This window comes from Netta rufina (genome assembly GCF_964035555.1).
Source record: "Netta rufina genome assembly, chromosome: 4".
Classification (NCBI taxonomy): Eukaryota; Metazoa; Chordata; class Aves; order Anseriformes; family Anatidae; genus Netta; species Netta rufina.
This window is the reverse complement of record NC_140127.1, coordinates 33,513,092-33,533,798: the sequence shown is the minus strand read 5'-3', so window position 1 is coordinate 33,533,798 and position 20,707 is coordinate 33,513,092. Positions and strand designations below refer to the sequence as shown.

General features: G+C 36.0%; 1 protein-coding gene across 5 annotated transcripts in view; it reads right to left on the bottom strand.

The window, feature by feature from the left end:
* LRBA (LPS responsive beige-like anchor protein) overlaps nucleotides 1-20,707 on the bottom strand; it is a 392,983-nt gene that overhangs the window by 41,989 nt on the left and 330,287 nt on the right. For all 5 annotated transcript variants that reach the window (XM_084285540.1, XM_084285542.1, XM_084285541.1 and 2 more), the window contains 2 exons: nucleotides 16,639-16,806; nucleotides 1,612-1,701 (listed from right to left, as the gene is read on the bottom strand). In XM_084285540.1, the coding sequence (XP_084141666.1) occupies nucleotides 1,612-1,701; nucleotides 16,639-16,806 (258 nt within the window). The remainder of the gene's footprint in view (nucleotides 1-1,611; nucleotides 1,702-16,638; nucleotides 16,807-20,707) is intronic.

Genomic DNA, 20,707 nt, shown 5'->3' with positions numbered 1-20,707 from the left:
CACAAAATTCAATTTTTTCATTACAGACTAACTCTTGACTAATTCAGCATCATGAAAAATATTATGATCAAACCACATAGACTGCTTCCTGGCATGAGATCTATTTATCTAACAATGGGTCTGACAAACATGTCAACAAACAGCTTCTCAAGTTCCTCTTCTTACTGAAACAAGTCTCCGTAAGTTACTGCAAGTGCATGGTACACAGCATCATGACAGAGGGGGACACATCCAGCGTATAGACGTATGATGAGGATGCTTGGGCTCCCCAAGATCCCTTTTGACAGAGCTGTTCTGAAAAAGAGCCCCTTGGCTGCATACACTGCAGGTCATTGCACTGGTCTGCTGGCTCTCTCCTGCCCTAGGACACCACGTGGGAGGTACACAGGGCCAGCAGATCACAGAACAGCACAATCAGCTTTGTTCATCCAGTACATGGGATCTGAGGGCAAAGCCAGTCTACAGCACAGCTGTCAGAGAGTAATGTGCACATGCTGCACAAACAGTGTTGGGGGGGACAGTCAGCTGAGCAAGCTCCACGCACAACATCTTTATATATTTGCATTTGAGAAAGGTTAGTAGCTCAATTTGACAAAGAAGTTTTCATTTCTTAGACTCTTGGATTGCAAGGTTTGTAAGCTACTTTGGACAGATTTCTGATTTTTGTGTAATTTTTCTAAAACCATTTGAACTTTTGATATGTTTTTAATCTAATAACCTCAGTCAGCCTGTGTAGGACATAGAGATCATGTTTTACAGAACATACATGAAGAAAATTCCTTTATTTCTTTATGTCTTTCGTTCTCTCCCTCTCTCTCTCTTTTTTTTTTTTTTTTTTTTTTTAAATACATTTCAGGATAAAACATCCATCATAACAATAAGGGAATGTAACCTTTTGAAAAACTTGTGAATTAGCAGACCATTTGCTCCACTTGTCACAGTATCATTTAACATACTTAGTTCTGGATCTATGACAACACAAATGATATTTTAGACCCAAGGACTGCACACAACATGATATGGAAAGTAATCAGTAATAAAATAATAGTTTGTATAATAAAATTATATTAGACACAAGTAGAGGTAAAAGGGAAAGCATGCTAATGCTCACTGCCTGGATTTTATCACCCTAGCTTTACTGCAAAACACATTTAGTCACATTCTTTGCTATGTAAGTTTCAGCTCATGAATTCCTAGTAATCCTGGTTTTAGGGGAAAACCTATGCCTGGGGGAAAAGACAAGGAAGTTCCACCTCCTAAATCCATGCTTCTTGGGGAATCTGCCAAAGATTAACTAAATTGTCTCCATGATGACTGGCTCTCACCTGTACAGGTATGGTATTAACAAAATAAACTGATGAAGTGTTCTTAGATTACACTGACAAAAAAGGTCTGTACTAGAAATCAATACAATCCTTCCAGCAATAAATAAAAGAATAGTTAAGCATTGCATACATTCACAGTCCTACAGACTCGTAACTCATCTGCTCTTTTTAATAACACAAGTCCACGACCACATAAAAGAAATGCAAAGTAGCAGGTACTGTAACTGTAAAATAGCAAAGGAAGCGAACAGAATGGCAGGTCACAAAGAGTTAATGTGGTACTTACCACCTGCATGGCAGAACTTCTTGGAGGATGTGGTTCTATGAGCAGTTGGGAAGGGGTCTGTCCAAAACTTCGTATTTGAGCTTCAACAGCCTGGAAAAGGCACAGGCAGGTTTGCATGTTAAGAGGTGCTAATTACAGGCAATAGAACCATAACTGTCACCTGAAAATGTCATTCCACACTTCTGGCTTGTTTCATGTTGAAAATCAACCCCGTGTGTTCACTGTGGGGCTAAGTGCTTGGCACTGGTACTAAGAATGAGGTAATCATTTTAGTACTGTGGATGCTATTTCCATGAGAAACTCTGCAAAACCTCATCCTGCTCAATGATATTAAACAGAAACCAGCTATTATAATCAGAAACCCTCTTTATTGGCTCCATTTTTCCTTTCTAACACTGGCTTATCCTGTTTGTATCATAACTCAGACACAAAAGTTAATTTTTTAAAAGTTTCTCTATGTATTAAGCATTCTACTTTTTTATTTAAACTGCATCGCCTAGTTTCAACAGCAAGAACTACAATGAAAGCTACTGCAAACTATGTTTTTAATTTTCATTTTTATCCCCCAAAAAATAAACAACAGCAACACTGATACTAAATGCAACTAAAGGGGAATGTGAAGATATGCTGCTTTTTTTTTTTTTTTTCACTGCATCTTCAGAAGCATGCTATATCATTTTTTTCTTAGGGCACAGATGAAGATGCCATTTAATGCTTTGTCATTTATTATTTATTTTTGAATGTGTGAACTTATACCTCTTGCCTACACATGCCCAACTTGTTTTCCATGTTTCCACCTATTGGCCCACTGGTTCAAATTAAAATCATGCAGCCAAAATTCAACAAGTTATTTTTTCTCAGCCAAGCAGCTGAACTATCCACACGATCATGTTAATCCTACAGAAAATCTCAAGTAATTCATTTTAGATTCATTTCTTTCATTGTGAGCTAAACTAAGTAAAATTACCTTGCAATGGCTGTCAGCTATCAGCTCACATATGGGCTGATATTTCAGTTTCTCTTTGTTGCACGGTGCATCAAGCACTACATTCCCAAAAGTGTCTGGTAATGCTGAATACCTAAGGTGAGGTACTATTAGCAAGTGCTAAAAATCAGAAAACCAGGCCTTTCAGTAAAGTGCTTTAAACGGGGCACTTGAATGGTAGAACACAAAAGCACTAGCTGATTTTTAGCTTTTATAGCAGGATCGTTCTTTCTCTCTGAGATTCTTCTTTTTCATGGTTTAACACTTATCTTATTCTTACAAACAATTATTTTACTTAGTAATAAAGACTAGTACTAGGAAACACAGTCGTCTCCTGTTATAGGAATAACATCAAAAGTAGAATGCACCTGAGGCCTTCATATCACCAAATTAATAATGCTCTGAGATAGGAAATGTGCCATCCAAAACAGTACATTTGGTAGGGCTTTTGGAATACCTGAACTCATCAGAATAGGACTTCAAATTACTCTATGGTCAGATTATAACACTCTTGCCCATTCTGGAAAGTACCTTAATCTTCAAAGAACTGGTGAATACATAAATTAAGCAAAAGCTCGGTGTAATCTGCCATACAAATGCTGAAATTCAAGGAGTACTTTTTGAGGAACAGCAATATCAGATTCATGAAACACTAAAGCTCAGTAAGGTCATCAGAGCCCCCTTCCTAGTGACAAAACATCCTAAATTAAAGTTCAAATCTAGATTGTTGTGACTTGAGATATCAAGGGAATCACAGTTGCATAGAATTTGAGGTCCCTTTAGACATGTGGCAAGAACAAAGCAACATCTTACTGATCAGCAGCTCTACCCTCCCTGTAAAAAGCCGAAAGCATCCAGATTAAAAGATTTGCCTATGTTTACTTGCAGATTAAGTGGGTATTTTTACTAGCAAATTGAAATTCTGTTTTGCAATGAAGGTGGTACCAGAAGAATATAAGATGCAAAATGTAGACAGTCCTGGATGCAAGTTATTCTGTGCATGTTAAAATCTTTAGGGCAAACCTACAGAGTGTGTTTATGTCTCCATATTTTTTCCATATTACTCAAAATGAATAAAATACTTTTTGAAGCACAACTCCCATGCATTTATTTTAGACAGAGCTGAAAATAGCATTGATAAGATGAGGAAATAATAAGCTTCAGATTTGTTAACTTGCTTCTACATGGACTTACAATCAATATAGATACTTCCATTAAAGAGAATCAGAGTTTTGTGATACCCATTGAATCTGCTGTGTCCTTTAATTTCCACTGCTACTTCTACAAACTATACTCGCTTACATAGTGCCAGTACTAAGAAAGGAAAAATTAAGCACAGGAACATATTAATGCAGAGCATCTCAAATACATTAATCATAACAAGATCACATAGTGATATAGAACAAAAATCAGATGTTAAACTTGCTTCAGTCAATGAAAAATCAGTGGTCAGAACACTATTTTTCAATGTCTAAACCTTGAGAAGCTCACCACCATCCATTAAAAGCTGGAGGAGACACAGTTATGATTCCACTGCTTACTCACACACTTGATGCTCATCATTATCAGATGAACAGAACACACCGCAGCAGCAGAACAGCTATTCATCTCCCAGCCTGCCTTAGAACAGAGGATAATCCCTCCGGGATCTTAAAAGAAGTATAAAATGTTCTGCTCAACCGGCGAGTAAATAGTCATTGCCTATTTTCACACAACTGGTGGTCCATCACCACAAACTGCTGACTGATGGGACAGTGTTTTTGCCAAAGCCTATCTTAGGGGACCAAAAATTCTCAGTTTTCAGTCTGTATGTAACAGTCTGTTTCCACATCCATGTTTATAATCTAACTGGAGTTTGGGATTTACAAGTCTTCTAGACTCATTAGCTTCCATTTGGTACTCACATACTTTAAGAGAACATGCATTTCTAGGAATACAATGGCCCACTGAAACAGTCTTTCTCTTTCAGCCAATGGAAATGGGAAAATTCACATTTGGATCACATCCTACCACAGGTAAAAGTTTGATAAAACATCAAAATTGTGTATAGAGTACAGGCACAGATAGTGGCATCTGTATGTTCTCTTTACCACGCATCTTCAGAGATCCAACAGAAATTTGCAGAACTTGAGTAAAAATCAAGGCAACAACACCTGAACAATTGTGTCTAGACTTTGCAGCTGGAGTTCAGCATAAAAACCTCTTCCATTCCTTTTCATTACTAATAAAAATGTAAAATTTTTTTCTTTAGCTTCAAGACTTCTTCATTCTGACCAAGACACTGTACTAGCTCCCCCCAATGATTAGTTCCTTGTCACAGATTGTATTCAAAGTCTATCCAGATGTCAACAGTACATGTTCTCATATCTGATGATGTCTCAGTCAGAAGGATCACATATAGAAGATGCAAGATGACCTCCCTCCAGCAGCAGAAACATACAATGGTGGTGAAGCTAGAATCAATCCACATTCTCTCAATTTACATAACAAGAGAAAGAGAAATATGGGGGCATTTTAGTCACCAGATGTCACTCGGACTTTTATTCAACCTGCCAAAGAAAATCAGCTAGGAGCACCGAATGCTTTCCTCAGAAAGATAACTATTATTTCCTTTAAGATAAAGGAAAAGAACCTACTACTTACCAGAGAATATACAATAAAATGATCATGGGTCAAGAAGCCATCAACTTACTTTCTAAGAAATTATAGCCCGGCTTCTAACTTCATTTTCTTGAAAGAGGCATTAATAGCGTTAGTCAGCATTACTAAGAGACGGCCAGCCTCTTCTAATGGCAGAGAAAGAGGAAGTATTCCGACACTGCTGAATCTCTTAGAAGCATACAACTGTTTTGATTACTATAGGCACAAATATTTGGGAAATTTTCTATTTTCTATTGGAGGCACTGTATAACTGGAAAGGAATAAGCTTTGTTGAAAGATACCTTTACTTCTACAAACTCTTATCTCTGAAAGCATGCTGCATACCACAAAGTAAAAGATAATATCATTCAACATTTTGTTTCACTGCTTCTCAAATATCTCAGTAAAATAGCTTTCTTCCTGTTAATCCTCTACAAAAACAAAACTTTGGTAAGGCCAGAATTGTTCCAGATGCTACAGCAAGAAGTAATAAAATGAAACAAGCTAACTAACTCTTTACTATAATTCACACAGTATCCATCTCAAGCCATGTATTAATATGACAAACATTGTGTTTCAAATGTTAATTAATTTGTAAGCACCGAAGTCATAAGCAAATTTCACAAGTTAATATTTATCTGATTACCACAATACAGTGTTCCTACAAAAATCTCCTGGATTATCTCCTCTTTTCTTGGGGGTTGAGAAGAGGAGAGGGGGGAATAAGGAAGCAAATTAAAAGAAAAGGAGCGAAAAAATAAAACTTGCTGTAGCTATAGTACAGCTTTTGGCTACTGCTTAACACAGATCTTTTCAGTCTCTGAACCTACCCTCTAATCTAACTGTGAAGCAAGTTAATTCAACAGTACGCAGTACCCACCAAATACGGCTGTAAATTTTTTGGGAAGGAGGGTGATGGGGAGGTTGAACATATGGATGCAGTTAAGGTAAAAACAGATGTTTGTTACTTTTCTTTGCAGCAACACTCAGAAACTAAGTCAAAATTGCTTTTTTTTTCATGTTTATGTCTGAAAGAACTATAAAATTAAATATGAGGGAGGGAGGGTGGAGGGGGAACTGCAGTGAGTGTCACAGAGAAAGAATGAAACGGTCTCTAGTTTTGAACTCGAATCCTGAAATGAAGGCCTGTAGAGTTAAAAAGCAAGACATACACCATTTAACTCTAGATTTAAAGACCCTTAAAAGAGACCTAACTCAGAGTGGCTTTCATCATGCATGCTCAGACACAAAGCACCAAACTGTCTAAAGAGTCTAAGAGCACACCATACCCATGTTAAACTGCACCCTATAGCTTGAACGCCCAATTACAGGTTACACACTTATCGTTACAAAGAGGCTATTTTCTGTCAGTGTGTCTTTACATATCTGTATGTGAGTATTTCCAGTTACTTCTCAATTATCAGTAGGATTTAAATGCCAAACATTTGAAAGCTCAGGTGAAAAAACCTCATGCACTGCAACATATATTCTTTCAGAATGTGTGTTAGGAACAGGAAAGGTTTGGGGGTTCATCCTCCTTCCTTATACCCATTATTTACGTCCAGAAAAAAACAGCCCTCACAAAAATAATTACTTTGGCTCTCTGCCGCTCCTACCTCACTTTTCAATATTCAAAAAGGTTTACACACATGTTCCTCAGTGATTTCTATTGGCTTGAGTGATACACAATTATGATTACTTGTCTTCCCTCTCCTTCCACCCAGATGTTGCTTTGCAGCACCAGAGAACACAGACCATTTGACAGGTTTCCCTTCAGACAGCGAAGCGGAATAGCTTAGCAGCTAACCGACTAGCTCCCTTCCCCGTGGGATGGCGATTAAAATCAAGCTCTGATAACAAGTGATCAGAAAGCCTCTTCTGACCCGATAGTCACTTACGCTTCCATGGTACGGTTCTTAGCTCAATTCCTCACGGACTGCCGTCCTGATAACACTAGCCAGAGAACAAGCATGATTCATACCAATTAGATAAAATTGCTGAAAATAGGCTGAAGATTACAGAAGAGAAGCCTGTCGTAGTACCCTCTCCCCTTGTTTCATAACAATCCCCATTAGATCAAGATTGTGAAAAATGGGCAAAATGCTTTTCTGAAACTGGCAATGTATACACTTGCTGACTGTACACCTGCCCTGGGGATATTGCACTACACTTGACCCAGGGAAAAAATAAAGCACTCAAATGTTCATATAGGAAATTCACACACTCACATCAACTGTTCTCAAAATACAAGAGGCCTAATTTCTTCATGCCAAAACAGAAAATCCTTCTTTTGTTTTGACCTCACAAATCAGACCCTTTTCATCGAATCATTCCAATTATTTATTTTATCAATTGAACTATGCACTTAATGTACTGTTTTAAAAAAAAATTGCCTCTCCTAGGCTTGTTGTATAACAAATGGCAGGGGAGGAAGGGAGCAAGGAGGGAAGAAAGGATAAAGAAAAGAAAGATCAAGTGTTACATACTGTTCTGCAAGTATCATTAAGCACACCTACAAAACGTTTGTGATAATGGAGTGTAAAAGATTTCTCTTGTAGCCCACTAATGCTGTTACTACTTCAGCTCAAGTAGCGTGGGTCATGGCTCCAGAGCTGAAGCATGGGCAGAAATACTACCGACAGCTGTGTAACAAAACCGAACAGGGCACAACACGATAAAATGGTATTAAAATGAAGAAATGAAAGCCATCAAATATAAATGAAGCATACATTTATTTTTTTTTCCTTCCTTGTAGCTTCTTTGTGAGAATCACATCTTTTGTATTATTTTTTTTAAAGTTTCATCTGTGTCTCTGTTCAAAATACTGTTTTTGCCTGGAATTTAGGTTACTAGTCCAGCCACTTGCTGGTTTTTAAATCCAAACTACCACAGACACCTGGAGGTTGGGCTTTTTTTGGATTTTGTTTTTGTTATGCTTTTTGTCTTAAAGCTATTTGAGATTCAATATATGAGTATTTTCTCCTGCTTGCATCATGAAGAAGTACAGAGGGGAACACAGAGTAGGATACCTTCCTTCCACCATGGCTTTAAAAACAAAAACACCAATCCAGCTCTTAAACTGCATCAGGAAATTTTCTCTGAGAATCAAGAAAATTAAGTCTTTTTGTCCTGACAAACCATCATGACAATTATATGGCAGTCATTGAAGTAGAACAGGAAGTAATCACAGTTTGTGAAAATATAAATAGATTCCCCCTTGGGGCCACATAAGTTGCTCCAATCTGAATATATACATTCCAGGCATATTAAACAGAGGTCTAGCACGGCCTCACTGAAATCTCCAGTTCATGCAGCTGTCCGTCTACAACAGCGTAATCCCAGCTGCCAATCTGAAAGAAACCAGTTAGACAGAGCAGACACAACCAACAGAAACAAATGTCACTCAATAATGTTCAGAGGCACTGGGTTCATGGATAATTTCAAACAGTATCTCTGTCTGGAGCACTGATGTGCTCACTCAAAACACCTAAATCTTTGGCTACTGGAAAGAGGCAGATAAAAAAAATAGAACTAGAAAAACAGGTCTGGAAGTACTTCAAAGAGACTGACAAAGTAAAAAGGGGAAAGAGTCTAAAAAGAAAGTTGAGACAAATTTAAAGATCTGCAAATAATGCTGGACTCAGTACAAGCAAAATCCTAAGCAGCTCTGGGGCTAATTTTTAAAAGTCTAAGTGTCTCCATTTTATGTGACCACCAAAACCAAAATTGCCTAATTTCTCTATTCACTACAGCACTGAAGTTTTCAAGAGAATAACTCATTGCTTTCATTTAGAATCAATAATTATTACCTAGAAAGCAGTGGCATTGCAATATGCGTTACCTGGAGACTTCACCATTTTTGGCATTGTTCATTCACCCCTTTAAAAAGCAAAGAATAATCTTTAAAACTTGCTTCCTACATACAGTCTAGTTAGCTACTTAGCTGACTCCAAATTTTCTGATATAAAACCTTTTCCTTTGGAAGAAAGCAATTTGTTCCACTCTGTTAGCATTCCATGGAGTTTCTCCAAATTCGATACCATTTAAATTTATTAAATAAAACATTCTGATATGAGGGATGTTAATACATCCAGCACCCAGTGATCGTAAAAACCCTTTGCATGATCACCTGTTAGAACCTGTAACAAGTGTGAACAAGAAACAACTCATTTTGCTAAGCTAAGCTAATACATATATTTAAACTAAGGCACAACAAGATCAAACTATCTGTTTTCAAAGTATGGAAAAAATATTATCTCAGAGTTTTCTACAGCAATTTTTTTTTTCATCTAACAAAATGTAATATTAAACTGAGGCTTCATTTTTGGACACTGATTGAGGAAAAGCATCTTCAGCATGACCTCAGGTTTTAGCTACTCACAAAGCAGCTATTTTCAAATATAACTAATACAGTTATATTTGCAGTTATAATGCAGTTTGGTAAATAAATACACCATCTACGGACACAGTGGGAATATTCACGAGCTAGACAGGCTAGACTACAGTTTGTGAATACAATGAAAGCACTCCAAACAAAATTTTTTAGTTTCCCAACTGTTGTACAAGGTGTTGATTGGACTGCTTAAGGAACCTGCAAATAATCTAAGGATGCTGGTAAAACCAAATTAATGAAATATTTGTAGACTGTTTGTCTCCATGTTTGATTCAGGCTAGATGACTTAGTCTGTGAGAACTGTAGCTATTATACACTAGCATACCTCATTCTTTCCACATAAGGAAGAAAAAAAAGAAAGATTAAAAAACAATAAAAGGAAAAACTTTCCCTTCAAAAAAGTTGTTTTTGATAGTTTATGAACAATTCTTTTTTCCACTTCTTGTTTACCTTTTTGATTACTTGTTCTTAAATGTTGGCCAACAAATATGTCAACTATCTAAGGCTGACCAGCCAGGCACAAATGAAAATGAAAAGAGCCCAGGGGGTCTCAAGGCCTCTCTGGCTCTGATAGATCCACAAGACAGGTCAAGCAAGAAGAGGTAAGGGAACTGACTGCACTGAACATTTCTATTCTTTGAATTACAATCGGACCGAGAAAAAAAGCACTCAGAGCCAAAGAACTTACTTGCACGAGTTACCTCTTTCCATAAACCTTTACTATTTTTAGTAAGCACAGTTGTTTGATTCTTATTTTGTTATTTGGGCATCTCAGTCCTACTTTAGATAACTCTAAAATATCAAACTTTTTCCTCTTGGATACAAAAGTAGAAGCATCAAATAAAAATAGGATCTATTCTGTAATGAAGAGAACATTCAGGTCAACCATTTTTCTGGATTGAAACCTAGCTGAATATTTCTATGTCTGTTTCTAAGCAATGTATTTAATACATAAGTTAAGACAAAGGGCAATAAAACCCCATTTGTCATGTCAAACTCTGGGCTAAATAGAATCAAAGAAATGCCGCACCTCCCAGATATCACAGCGAACACTTGATTATATTCAGGTTGCCTGTTTACTCAAACACCACAGATAAGTCACAGTGAGAGCTGAGATGTGAGAATTCATAGGTAAATAATATGGACCAGTGGCAGTGCTGGTGCTCTTGTTATTTTAATATTCCTTTTTAACAGAAGAAAATACTCTTCTTGGGAGAATCCCAACATCTCAACCAGCTGATTTCATGCAATAGAGGGAACTGCTCGCCTACAATGGCAACTGAGGCTCTTATCTTCACTGTGCTATTTGTCTGCATCTCCCATCAGATCAGCGTTTGCTTGCAGTTGACAAGTCCAACTCTCCTTAGCCATGAAATCAGTATGCTTACTTTAAATATATTCTTCTTAACTCTGGTTGCATACAATATTTTAATACTGATTTTCAATTAGAACTAGACCAAGTCTTAACATTTATTTGGCTTTTCACGCTGTTCCTGTGCTGCACAACGTCAAGCATACCATCTGTGCAACACACTTCTGGCCAGAGATGATTCAGTGATCATTTCAACAACAGTTTGAATTTTGCCTGCATAAATTCATTACTTACTGAATTCAACACATTTAAATTTACTGCTCTGTGACAGTATTTTATAATCACTTTATCCCACTTTTTAAAACTCATCACAGCCACAACAAAGACTGTTGCCCAACCTGCTAAAACCAGACTGATCATTTTCCCAACTATTTAGTAAATGTTAACTATGCTATAAATACAAATTGTGTTTATACTTTGTGAAAGATTCACTGCTGTCAGAGTTCTCCAGCTGAGTTAGAGCTGAAATATGCTATTAACTCCCACCATGAGCACAGCTAAAAGAGAGGCCAAAAATGCTTTCTCTGGGATAAGATATCAGATCTGCTACTGCTGTCATGAAACCGGGGTCATGTAAACTAAACATCCTTGTAACTTCTTTTGGAAAGCACAGAAGTCTCTCAAATTGTAAATATTTAAAAATAAAATTAGACTCATAAGAGAGAGGTCTAAGATGCATAAAACTTACCCAACGATATTAATCTGGGGTAACATTTAAAAGCTATTATCCATTAAATAATTTATGCCATATGCCTTAAAACAGAAAATAAAAATAATAATTTCCTCTCTTTGTATAATCAGAAGTGGCACATTGAAATAACATACCAAATGCTATGTCCAAACTGATTCTTCACAATTTCTGAATCTCCTCAGTTCATATGGAAATAAAATATCAATGGTAGAAAGAAAGGTGTCGATAGAATGGAGAAAGCTGTGCTTCCTAATGTTAAACAGACTACCTTCCTATAACAAAATGGTACCTTCTTTCTAAAGGAAGAAGTATAAAACAACTGAATCATCTAAGGCTAAGTGCAAATCACTTTGTAATGAAAGTACGTGGGATAGTAAATGGATGGGTCTTACTCTCATGTTTTTCAAACTATTACTGCTAATTCTAAAATCATCAGTCTTTCTTAATTACTGCCTACAATTATCATGCCATATGATATTTTAAAAATTATTCAGAGAATACAGTTAGGTGCTTTTTGATAAGTATGGTACATAATTTTGTATACCTCCTGAAGCCGAGGGGCTCCTGTAGTAAATCAATATATTCTCCAAGTAATTTTTAGCCTTCTGGCTATAATCTCTTTTCTTTAAGCTTATCTAGTGTTTATGCTAGCCATAGAGGGGTATGAGTAGAGAAATGGACTTTTAATTATAAACTCCAAGTGGAGCCCAAATTCATGATGGTCAACCCTTACTCTATGCTAGAGACAATAGAAATTTTTATTCTTCTGATGAAGAAAGTAATAGAATATAAATTACTCCAAGATACAAATTATTTTCTACAGATTGTGCTTCACTCCTTCATCAGTTGCTTGTCTGAATGGCATAGAACTAATTCTATCTTTAAAAAAAAAAAAAAAAAGGCAAAAAAAAAACTTGGACAGCTGTTTCAAAAAGAGAACAGAATTTGTGATAAGAAGGTGATGCGAATTCTCTCCAGAACCGCTGGATGACATTTATCTGTAGTACTGTGACTTCTTGCCTCTTCCATGCAGGCACAAAAAACCCCTTCACAGCAAATCTTATGATTGCAAGTTCAGATCAAAATAGTTTTTTCAAGACAGAGTCAACAGAAGGTAGTAATATAGCATACTTCTGCTGGCATATACCGTATTTTCCACAGGAAAGAGATGTGATATTTACTGCTTGTCAACTAACAGCAACATCCCTTTGCAGTTGGAACCTCTTTCAGTGAGATACACAAATACAAAGATCAGAGTTGATGACAACACTGTTAAAATGGCTTGAGGAAAAAAAGAAGTGGATGAAGGAATGGTCTCTGCAGGGATGACTTGTGCACAGATATGCCAGCAGATGTACTGGATCCCTTGCCTTGCTTCTCCAGTTGTTCCCTTCCCCCACTGGCTCCAGCTCAAACCCTCCTCTCTTGATCTGTTCCCCCCCCTCTCCTGAGATTTGCCTTTGAATTATGCAAGCTTTGCACTCCCCAGGGTTTATCTGCCAAAAGGTAGCATGTGGCCCATGGTTTGCATTTTAGTTTAAAATTTTCGATTATAGCAGTCAGATCCTTTCAAAATACTTTACATCCTTTATTCCCATAGGCAGAAAGAATGGCAGGAAAAAATTGTTCACAGCAGTATGAGAGGATGTAAAAGTTCTACATTTTCAGTAAAAAAAAAAAAAAAAGAAAGAAAAAAAAGAAAGAAAGAAAGTTGGAATATGGTTTTAATCAAGTAGTTTTCCTTCCTAGACGAGTGCTTCCTTCTTGTAATATATATAACCTGACTGCCTATAAAAATAAAGGTGCCAGTTGGAGCCATTTAGGAGACCTAAGGAAATTCTGCATTAACCTGAACTCCTCCACTCCTCAGTTCCTTCCACTATTATTCTGTGTGTGGCCTCTCCTGATGAGTTAGGTCATCGATATCCACACACATATCCGTGAAGATACTTCAGAAACATCACGGGCTTCTCATTACTGATGTGGTCCAGGCTTGGCAGCGTATATACTCAGAGACTATCTTAGTGGAGAAATAGCCAGGGTTTGAACACATACTATTATTTCCATATGATACCTAAGCCTGGGTAACTTGCAATATAGAAGTTTATCCTTTTTTTCAGGTTTGCAAAGAAAAATATATATTCCACTACAATTTTCAGGATTTAAAGCCCCAAACCTTAAACTTTATCGCAAGGAGAAAGCTTAAAGCATCCTTTCCAAAACCCAGAAATCTAGAATAAGATTTCTGGTTTAATACTTGCTTAATAAACAGACAGTAAATCTGTGGTGTCATGCCTGCCTAAAAATACTATTAATTGTCCAGATCAGAAACTCATTCGGCCTCTAACCGGGAATTTGGTGGAGAAAAGAAGAAATATTCTCTGGCAAGCTGACTGAAGGAGAAAAATAAATGCTGATTGAAGCTGCTCGGCAGTACAGAATGTTAGCGTAGGTCCTCAGGGAGATGGATTAGTAAGCAGGAAGAAGGTGAGGCTGTCAAAGGTGCATGATAAATTCATTTAGCACATAGATATAGAATGATTATGCACATAGATATACACACAAGCAGATTTTTTATTACTTTCATCTTTACTCACAAGTAAAAACAGAATAACTCACCATTGGTGATGACACTCATTAAATCTCTTTGCATGGTTATCAATATCATACCAGAGCTGATCATACGTACCATTTCAAATTACATATACACGTGTATACAATACAAAAATATGCTATTAAAAAATAAATGTACGTAGGAAAGGATGCTTTACTAAACAGGAATCTTTCTACTGTTGGACTATCCTTAGACCTGCTTAAAAATAAGGCTGAAAAATGCTAAATAAAGATATTCTATTGGACCAATCTTCAAATAACTCAGAATAAAAGTACTACAGATAACATTCATTCTGCTGTCTGCATTTATCAGTACGTATTTTTTACACCATCAGTAGTGTTTCAAAATTCTGCGTCTGCTAAGCTACTCCGTTATTATGAACTCAACATCAGTGATTTCTCCCTCTCCTGTCTGCATTTTAATACACTACTCAGTTCAGCCAGTACAGAACAAATCAGAAATAAGAAACGTAGAAGTGACATACAATAAAAAAGCCATACTCAAAAGATTTTGTAACAAAATATATTAATATATTTATAGAGGTACAAAATGCCTCTGTAACTGAGATAATCCACACTTCCAGACAGATTTGTAACTACTTTGTTGGTCTTAAATTAATGGTTGTTTTTTTTTCAGGCTATGACACAAGGAAAAGAGATCACAGTTACACTGATAATAGAGCTGCTCTAGAAAAATTCAAAACTACGTAAAATGTGTGTCTGGAAAGCTGCTCTTTTGATTAGTATTACTTCAATTTGTAGCTTCATCATTTCACTTCTTTAAAAAATAGTAAAAAGTTACATTTATGTTATGTTGTGTGAATCATAAAAAATAAAACCAAATAATAATATAAAATATCTGAAGACATACTCTCTAATCTATATTTCCCATAGGTGTATCAAAATTAAGAATGTAGACTGAACTAATATTAATTTTTACACAATACCCAGTCTATTTTTTTTTTGAGCTCACACTTAAACCTACCGCTTCAAGAGTCCAGTAAATACTATTACAATGTAAGAGTATTTCCTTATCAGTGCACAAGGAAACATTGATAAACGTTATCAATAAAATGAAACAAATGACAGGGTGAACAGTATCAACTAGTATCTGTGGGCCAATAACTGTTTCAAGCCTGGTTAATACAATTTTCCTTAAAAGCCAAGCATTCCAATATATTTTTTCTTAGCTCATTGGAATGCAACGATGTGCAATGTCTGTGTTTTAGCTCCAAGTGGGCCAAGATGAAGTCTGCAGACTGATTGCAGCCCAAATAACACTGACAACCAGCCATAACTTCTGCCAGTAACGCCAGTCCTCACATACCTCTACATGCCCTGCATACCCCCAAGCCTTTCCACTGCCCCACTTTCCTGCCAGCCACAACCCACACTGTTGCTATGACATGACTTTCTCTACAGAGGGCGTCAAGGTTTCCCAACAGTCAGATGGCTGGTATGTACATTAAAAATAGTATTATTGAAAAGAATAATCACTTAATTCTCGCACATTCTTTCAACAAACAATAAATGACAAGAAATTTACCCTAGGACTAGTCTACAATTCTACAGTGAACTTCAAGCCTAACATTTTTAGTTCCAGTCTACTGACTGAACAGAGGAACTAAAACCTCTCAAAAATAGCTTTTAATCACCCTCCCCACACCCTCTTTTTTTTTTTTTCTTTTGGAAAACAGCTATTTAGGTGGAGGAGGGAGTTGTTTTCAAGCCCACAGTAACATTAAGATATTTTATCAAATAGATTTTTCTCAATGGTGATGAGCCTGAGTAAAAGATGCAATCTTTCCACAGTTCAAACATTTACTTTGGCTTATCAATAATACAGGAAAGTTAGCATTAATCTGATAGCAAGCTAAATAAAAATAATGGAAGCAAAAAACTATAGAATGCTTGAAATGTAACCCATATGCAGGATTGCATTAAAAGACAATTGTTAAAACTGTGGAATTTAATTCAAAAGTGCAAACCAAATCAAGATTGCCCACAGCCTTCTTCCATTAAGATCCTGCATTAGTGGGAAAAATGACTGCCCTCAGAGCAAAGAAAGCAGTCCTTGAACATTTTTTTATTTTCATAGTGGTGTGGCTGAATCTAGGTGCACAAAATTTAAGGACAACTTGCATTCTTGTTCTAATTTTGCATGCTGTGATGACTGGTTCAGGCACCTTGCATTTGTCTGGCCTGTAGCCAAACCACACGAGAAAGCAAAGATTTGAGCATTCACTGGTAGACCTAAACAATGTCTTTGCACTTTCAGCAGTACCAAAGGTTAACACAGATTTTGCATTTCTACATTTGAAGTACAAACTTACCTCTCTCAAAACAGGATCTGTTATTGAACTTAAATTAACAGCTCCTTCGTAAGTCAAATAGTAGAATACATTCAGGGACCTAGCAGCCTCTGGCCCTTGCTGTTTGTAGCCAAAAATCAGATCAATCCACTGATGGAGCTGGCAGGAAACAAACTCACTTTCTAACGCCTGTAAAAAAACACACACAAAGTATATAAAATTGAGTTTGGCAGACGGTCATCATTTCTTAGTAGTAGAAGCGTATTTTCAATAGCATACAAAATTATCTTAACAAGTCTCTGTACAAAATTGATAACAATAGTTTAAAATTATATTATAAAAAAAAAGGCTCCGCAACAGATGACGGGGTCTCCTGACTAATCCTCTTCTACTTCCCGCTCACTGTAAGATCTTGTTTACACTATCATAGTGGGAATAAGAGCAAAGCAGTAAGTGGAAAGCATTTGTGCATTTACAGGCAGACGGGCTATGTTCTCATGAACTCTCAAGATACAGTTGTGTTTTTCAATGTGTGATCTTCACAATGAATAATAACAGCTTGTTAATCTGATTGTGACATACGGACAGAAGACTGACAGAATCTGGGGAAACTGAACTAACTAGGAGTGTTAGGGTACAAAATATTTACATGCTGAAATATCATCCTGCTAATACTTTTATGCATTTCTTGTATGTGTCTTTTAGACAAGCCTTTACAGAAATAGTATTAGGATGCTGAATGATAAAGCCACTTTCCTGAAGATGTTATCCAGTTACAATCCGATCCCCAAAACAAAAGCATCTAAACAGTAATGATCTCTCCATAATGGTACTAGAAATAGTTCAAAAATATTAAAAGATAACTTAAAAATCATTGTAATCTAAAGAGTTAATTCACCTAGGTTAAATAGCTAGCAGGATTTGTTTCCACTATTTCACACAGAGGATTCAATATATTTTTTATTTTAATGAGTAGATGAAACAGTGCAACAGAGTCTGATAATCTCTTCATCTAAAGAAACTAATAGCATTTTCCTTGTAAAGGAAATTCCTAATTTTGAGTAGAGGAAGTTAAAATTAATCTGAAAACCAAGGATATCATTCTGCAAGTTGCACACAAAAATGATGGGTTTGTTTCATTAACTGATGCCTGAAAACAACATTTAAATTGACACATAAAAACAGCAATTGTCTTAATTTGTGTGGTGCACACCACACAAAAGCCCTAAATATGTTCAAATTAGAGCAAGCTGCTTGATTGTCACTGCAGCCTCGTGTCATATTAATGCATGACAAACATTAAACCATACACTTAAATGGCAATTTATATCATTTAAATGTTTACTGCCACGCCAGATCATCACTCATTTAAATGTGACTTTCTGACAGCTAATTTCAGTTAATTTTCCTCGATTCACTTAATTAGAACTTTCAATCAAGAAAAGACCTGTACATATCTCCTACTTCATATCATTCTTTTTTTCATTATTGTTTTTTATTAGGATTCCCAGCTACTGAAGTGCTGAAAGCATTCTTTAAAATGAATTACCATAAAGGATAGTAACTCTTTGGATGATCATACGGAAATACCCTATAACATATATGCTTAGACAGGATTTTTCATGCTTTTTTAAATTTATTTTTCTTTTTTGTTTGTTTTTAAATTAAAAAAATGTTTAGACTCAGACACACAATTAAAACTATAAAAAACCACACACAGGCCAATTAAAAATTAATGATTTCAAAATTGTTTAATAAGATAAAACCAGTCAGGAGTCTCATGAGTGTCCATAATACTACAATGTGCAGCCATAAAATCCTACAGGGCTCAGCAAATGACAATGATAGGAATTAATTTTCTTGCTACCCTGCTAAAATTTTTTAACCCTAGAACATACTTTGTGTTATCATTACAACTATTTAGTGTCAGGAAAAAATAGTTTTAAGGGCCTGTGACTTTTTTTTTTTTTTTTTTTTAATATGTATGTTTAGTGTGTGCAGAGATTGTTCCTTTTTCCTTTTCCTCAAAAGCTAGATTTGTAATGGGTTGTACTATGCTCACAAAGCACCTGGACATGAATGACTAACGGAATATCATTCTGCAATCTCCACAGATTAACAGATACCTAAATCTGACTTTTCCTAAAAAAGCAGAACCAAAACACACTCTGCCTTTTCCTGGAATGGTTGGTAGCCATCTGGAAAGTACTTCTCTTTTTCAAGTTTAAAATTAATTTACACTAGTAATTTAAACAGATTCAAAACTAGACCATTCTCTTTTATTTCTCTTTTCCATATTAGGCCATTTTAGACCATCTTCTTCATTTGCCAAATCACAGCAACAAGGGCTAAACAAAAAATGACTACAGTCAACATCAATACCCAGGGCCCTGAAGGACAGACCAAATATAGCACACAAATTCAGACGATAAATAAGCTTGCCTGTCATTTCAGATACACAGTTAAGCTGTTGGTCACAGGGAGGTGCTTATTCTATGATCCCACTGATGGAGGAACAATAGTTAGCAGACTGTACACTGATTAAAGCAGATTTGCAAGGAAAACAACACAAGGTACCAGAGTGTGATGTGCATTATAAGCACACTGGTATATACTATTTAAGAGGGGCACTGCTTAAAAAAATAAAATAAAATAAATTGAAAAATGAAGTTCCAACATGCATAAAGTGCTAAAAAGGAGTTCTTTAAAAACTTTTTACTGTTAGCATTTGCCCCTTGCAAAACCAAACCATGGGTATAGAATGCTAAGCATTTAGGATTACTTAAGCATCTAGGACAGACAGTGCTCATTAAGGCTCTAGTTAAATATGGCATGCAGCTATGGGATCGTAGTATCCTTCCCAGGCTGCTCTTAAAGATACCCAATCAATTGCCAGCACTCCCACTGCAGGCTGAGTACATCATTTACACCCACTGCATGCTCATGGTAAAACACGTAAAACAAGAAAATCCTCTAAAATGTCCAGCCTACCACAGTAATATTCAGTCCTATTGAGTTATTGTAAAATAAATCAGTGCCTAATGCCCAATTGTTAAGGAGCAAATAAGACCATGAAAAGACTGTCACGTGAAGCCCCAAACAAATTGTCAATTCTGTCCACAGGGACTCGTATTAACTTTGACAAACTGTCTTGGGGTTGATATCTGTTTCTTTAATGAGATCTATTAGGCAGAGACTAAAACACTTGAGATATGCTAAAAAGTACAGTATACAGATGTCAAACACAAACACCTATTAGTAACTTTCATTTCTCCATTCCCAAGGTAGAAACGTTTCAGAAACATGAAAATATTGAAGCTTTGATCTTAATAGGAAATGTTTGTTTATTCATAAATATTTTGCAGATGTACATCTGATATCACTAAGTGTAACTAAAATTATTTCTTTGAGAACGACTCTGAAATGCATTATTTTGTCTGCATCTTTTTATGCCCTGTTTTCTGAAAGGAATGAACGGAGAATAATCTCAAGCTGAAAACTATCAGTTCTACATCGATACAAACGATCTAGCAAAACACAGTCAGAGCGATGGAATTACAAAACTAGCGCATTAGAAAAGATTCCCACACCTTAATAAATAAATAAATAAATAAATAAATAAATAAATAAATAAATGAAATGAATAGTAAATAGAAATACTCTGACCATTTATTATGATATATTTTCCCAAACAACGTTATACCTTTGGAAACAAGATTTGTACCTGTAAAATAACTACCATGGGCCTTTGCCCTCTACTTTCTTTTCTCTTATATATCTGTATACCTATAAGGACATACAGCATATGAAATTATGTCTGTTAAAAATGAATACATACTTGAGATTGGGATGTTCCAGTGCTGAAATCAGATGAAAGTATTAAGTGCATTTCTTTTCACTAGCACAGATATTTATTTATAATCAAGCTGTTCAGAAATATAAGACTACAGACTTGCTTGCTTTGTTCCTATGCTGATTAAAGTACTCATGCAACACTTATTCTGAGAGACAGCAAAGAAGTCCTACCTATAAAAAATGTGTTTTATGTAGTTAAAATTAAAGTAGAAACTTTTGATTAGACAACAAATCT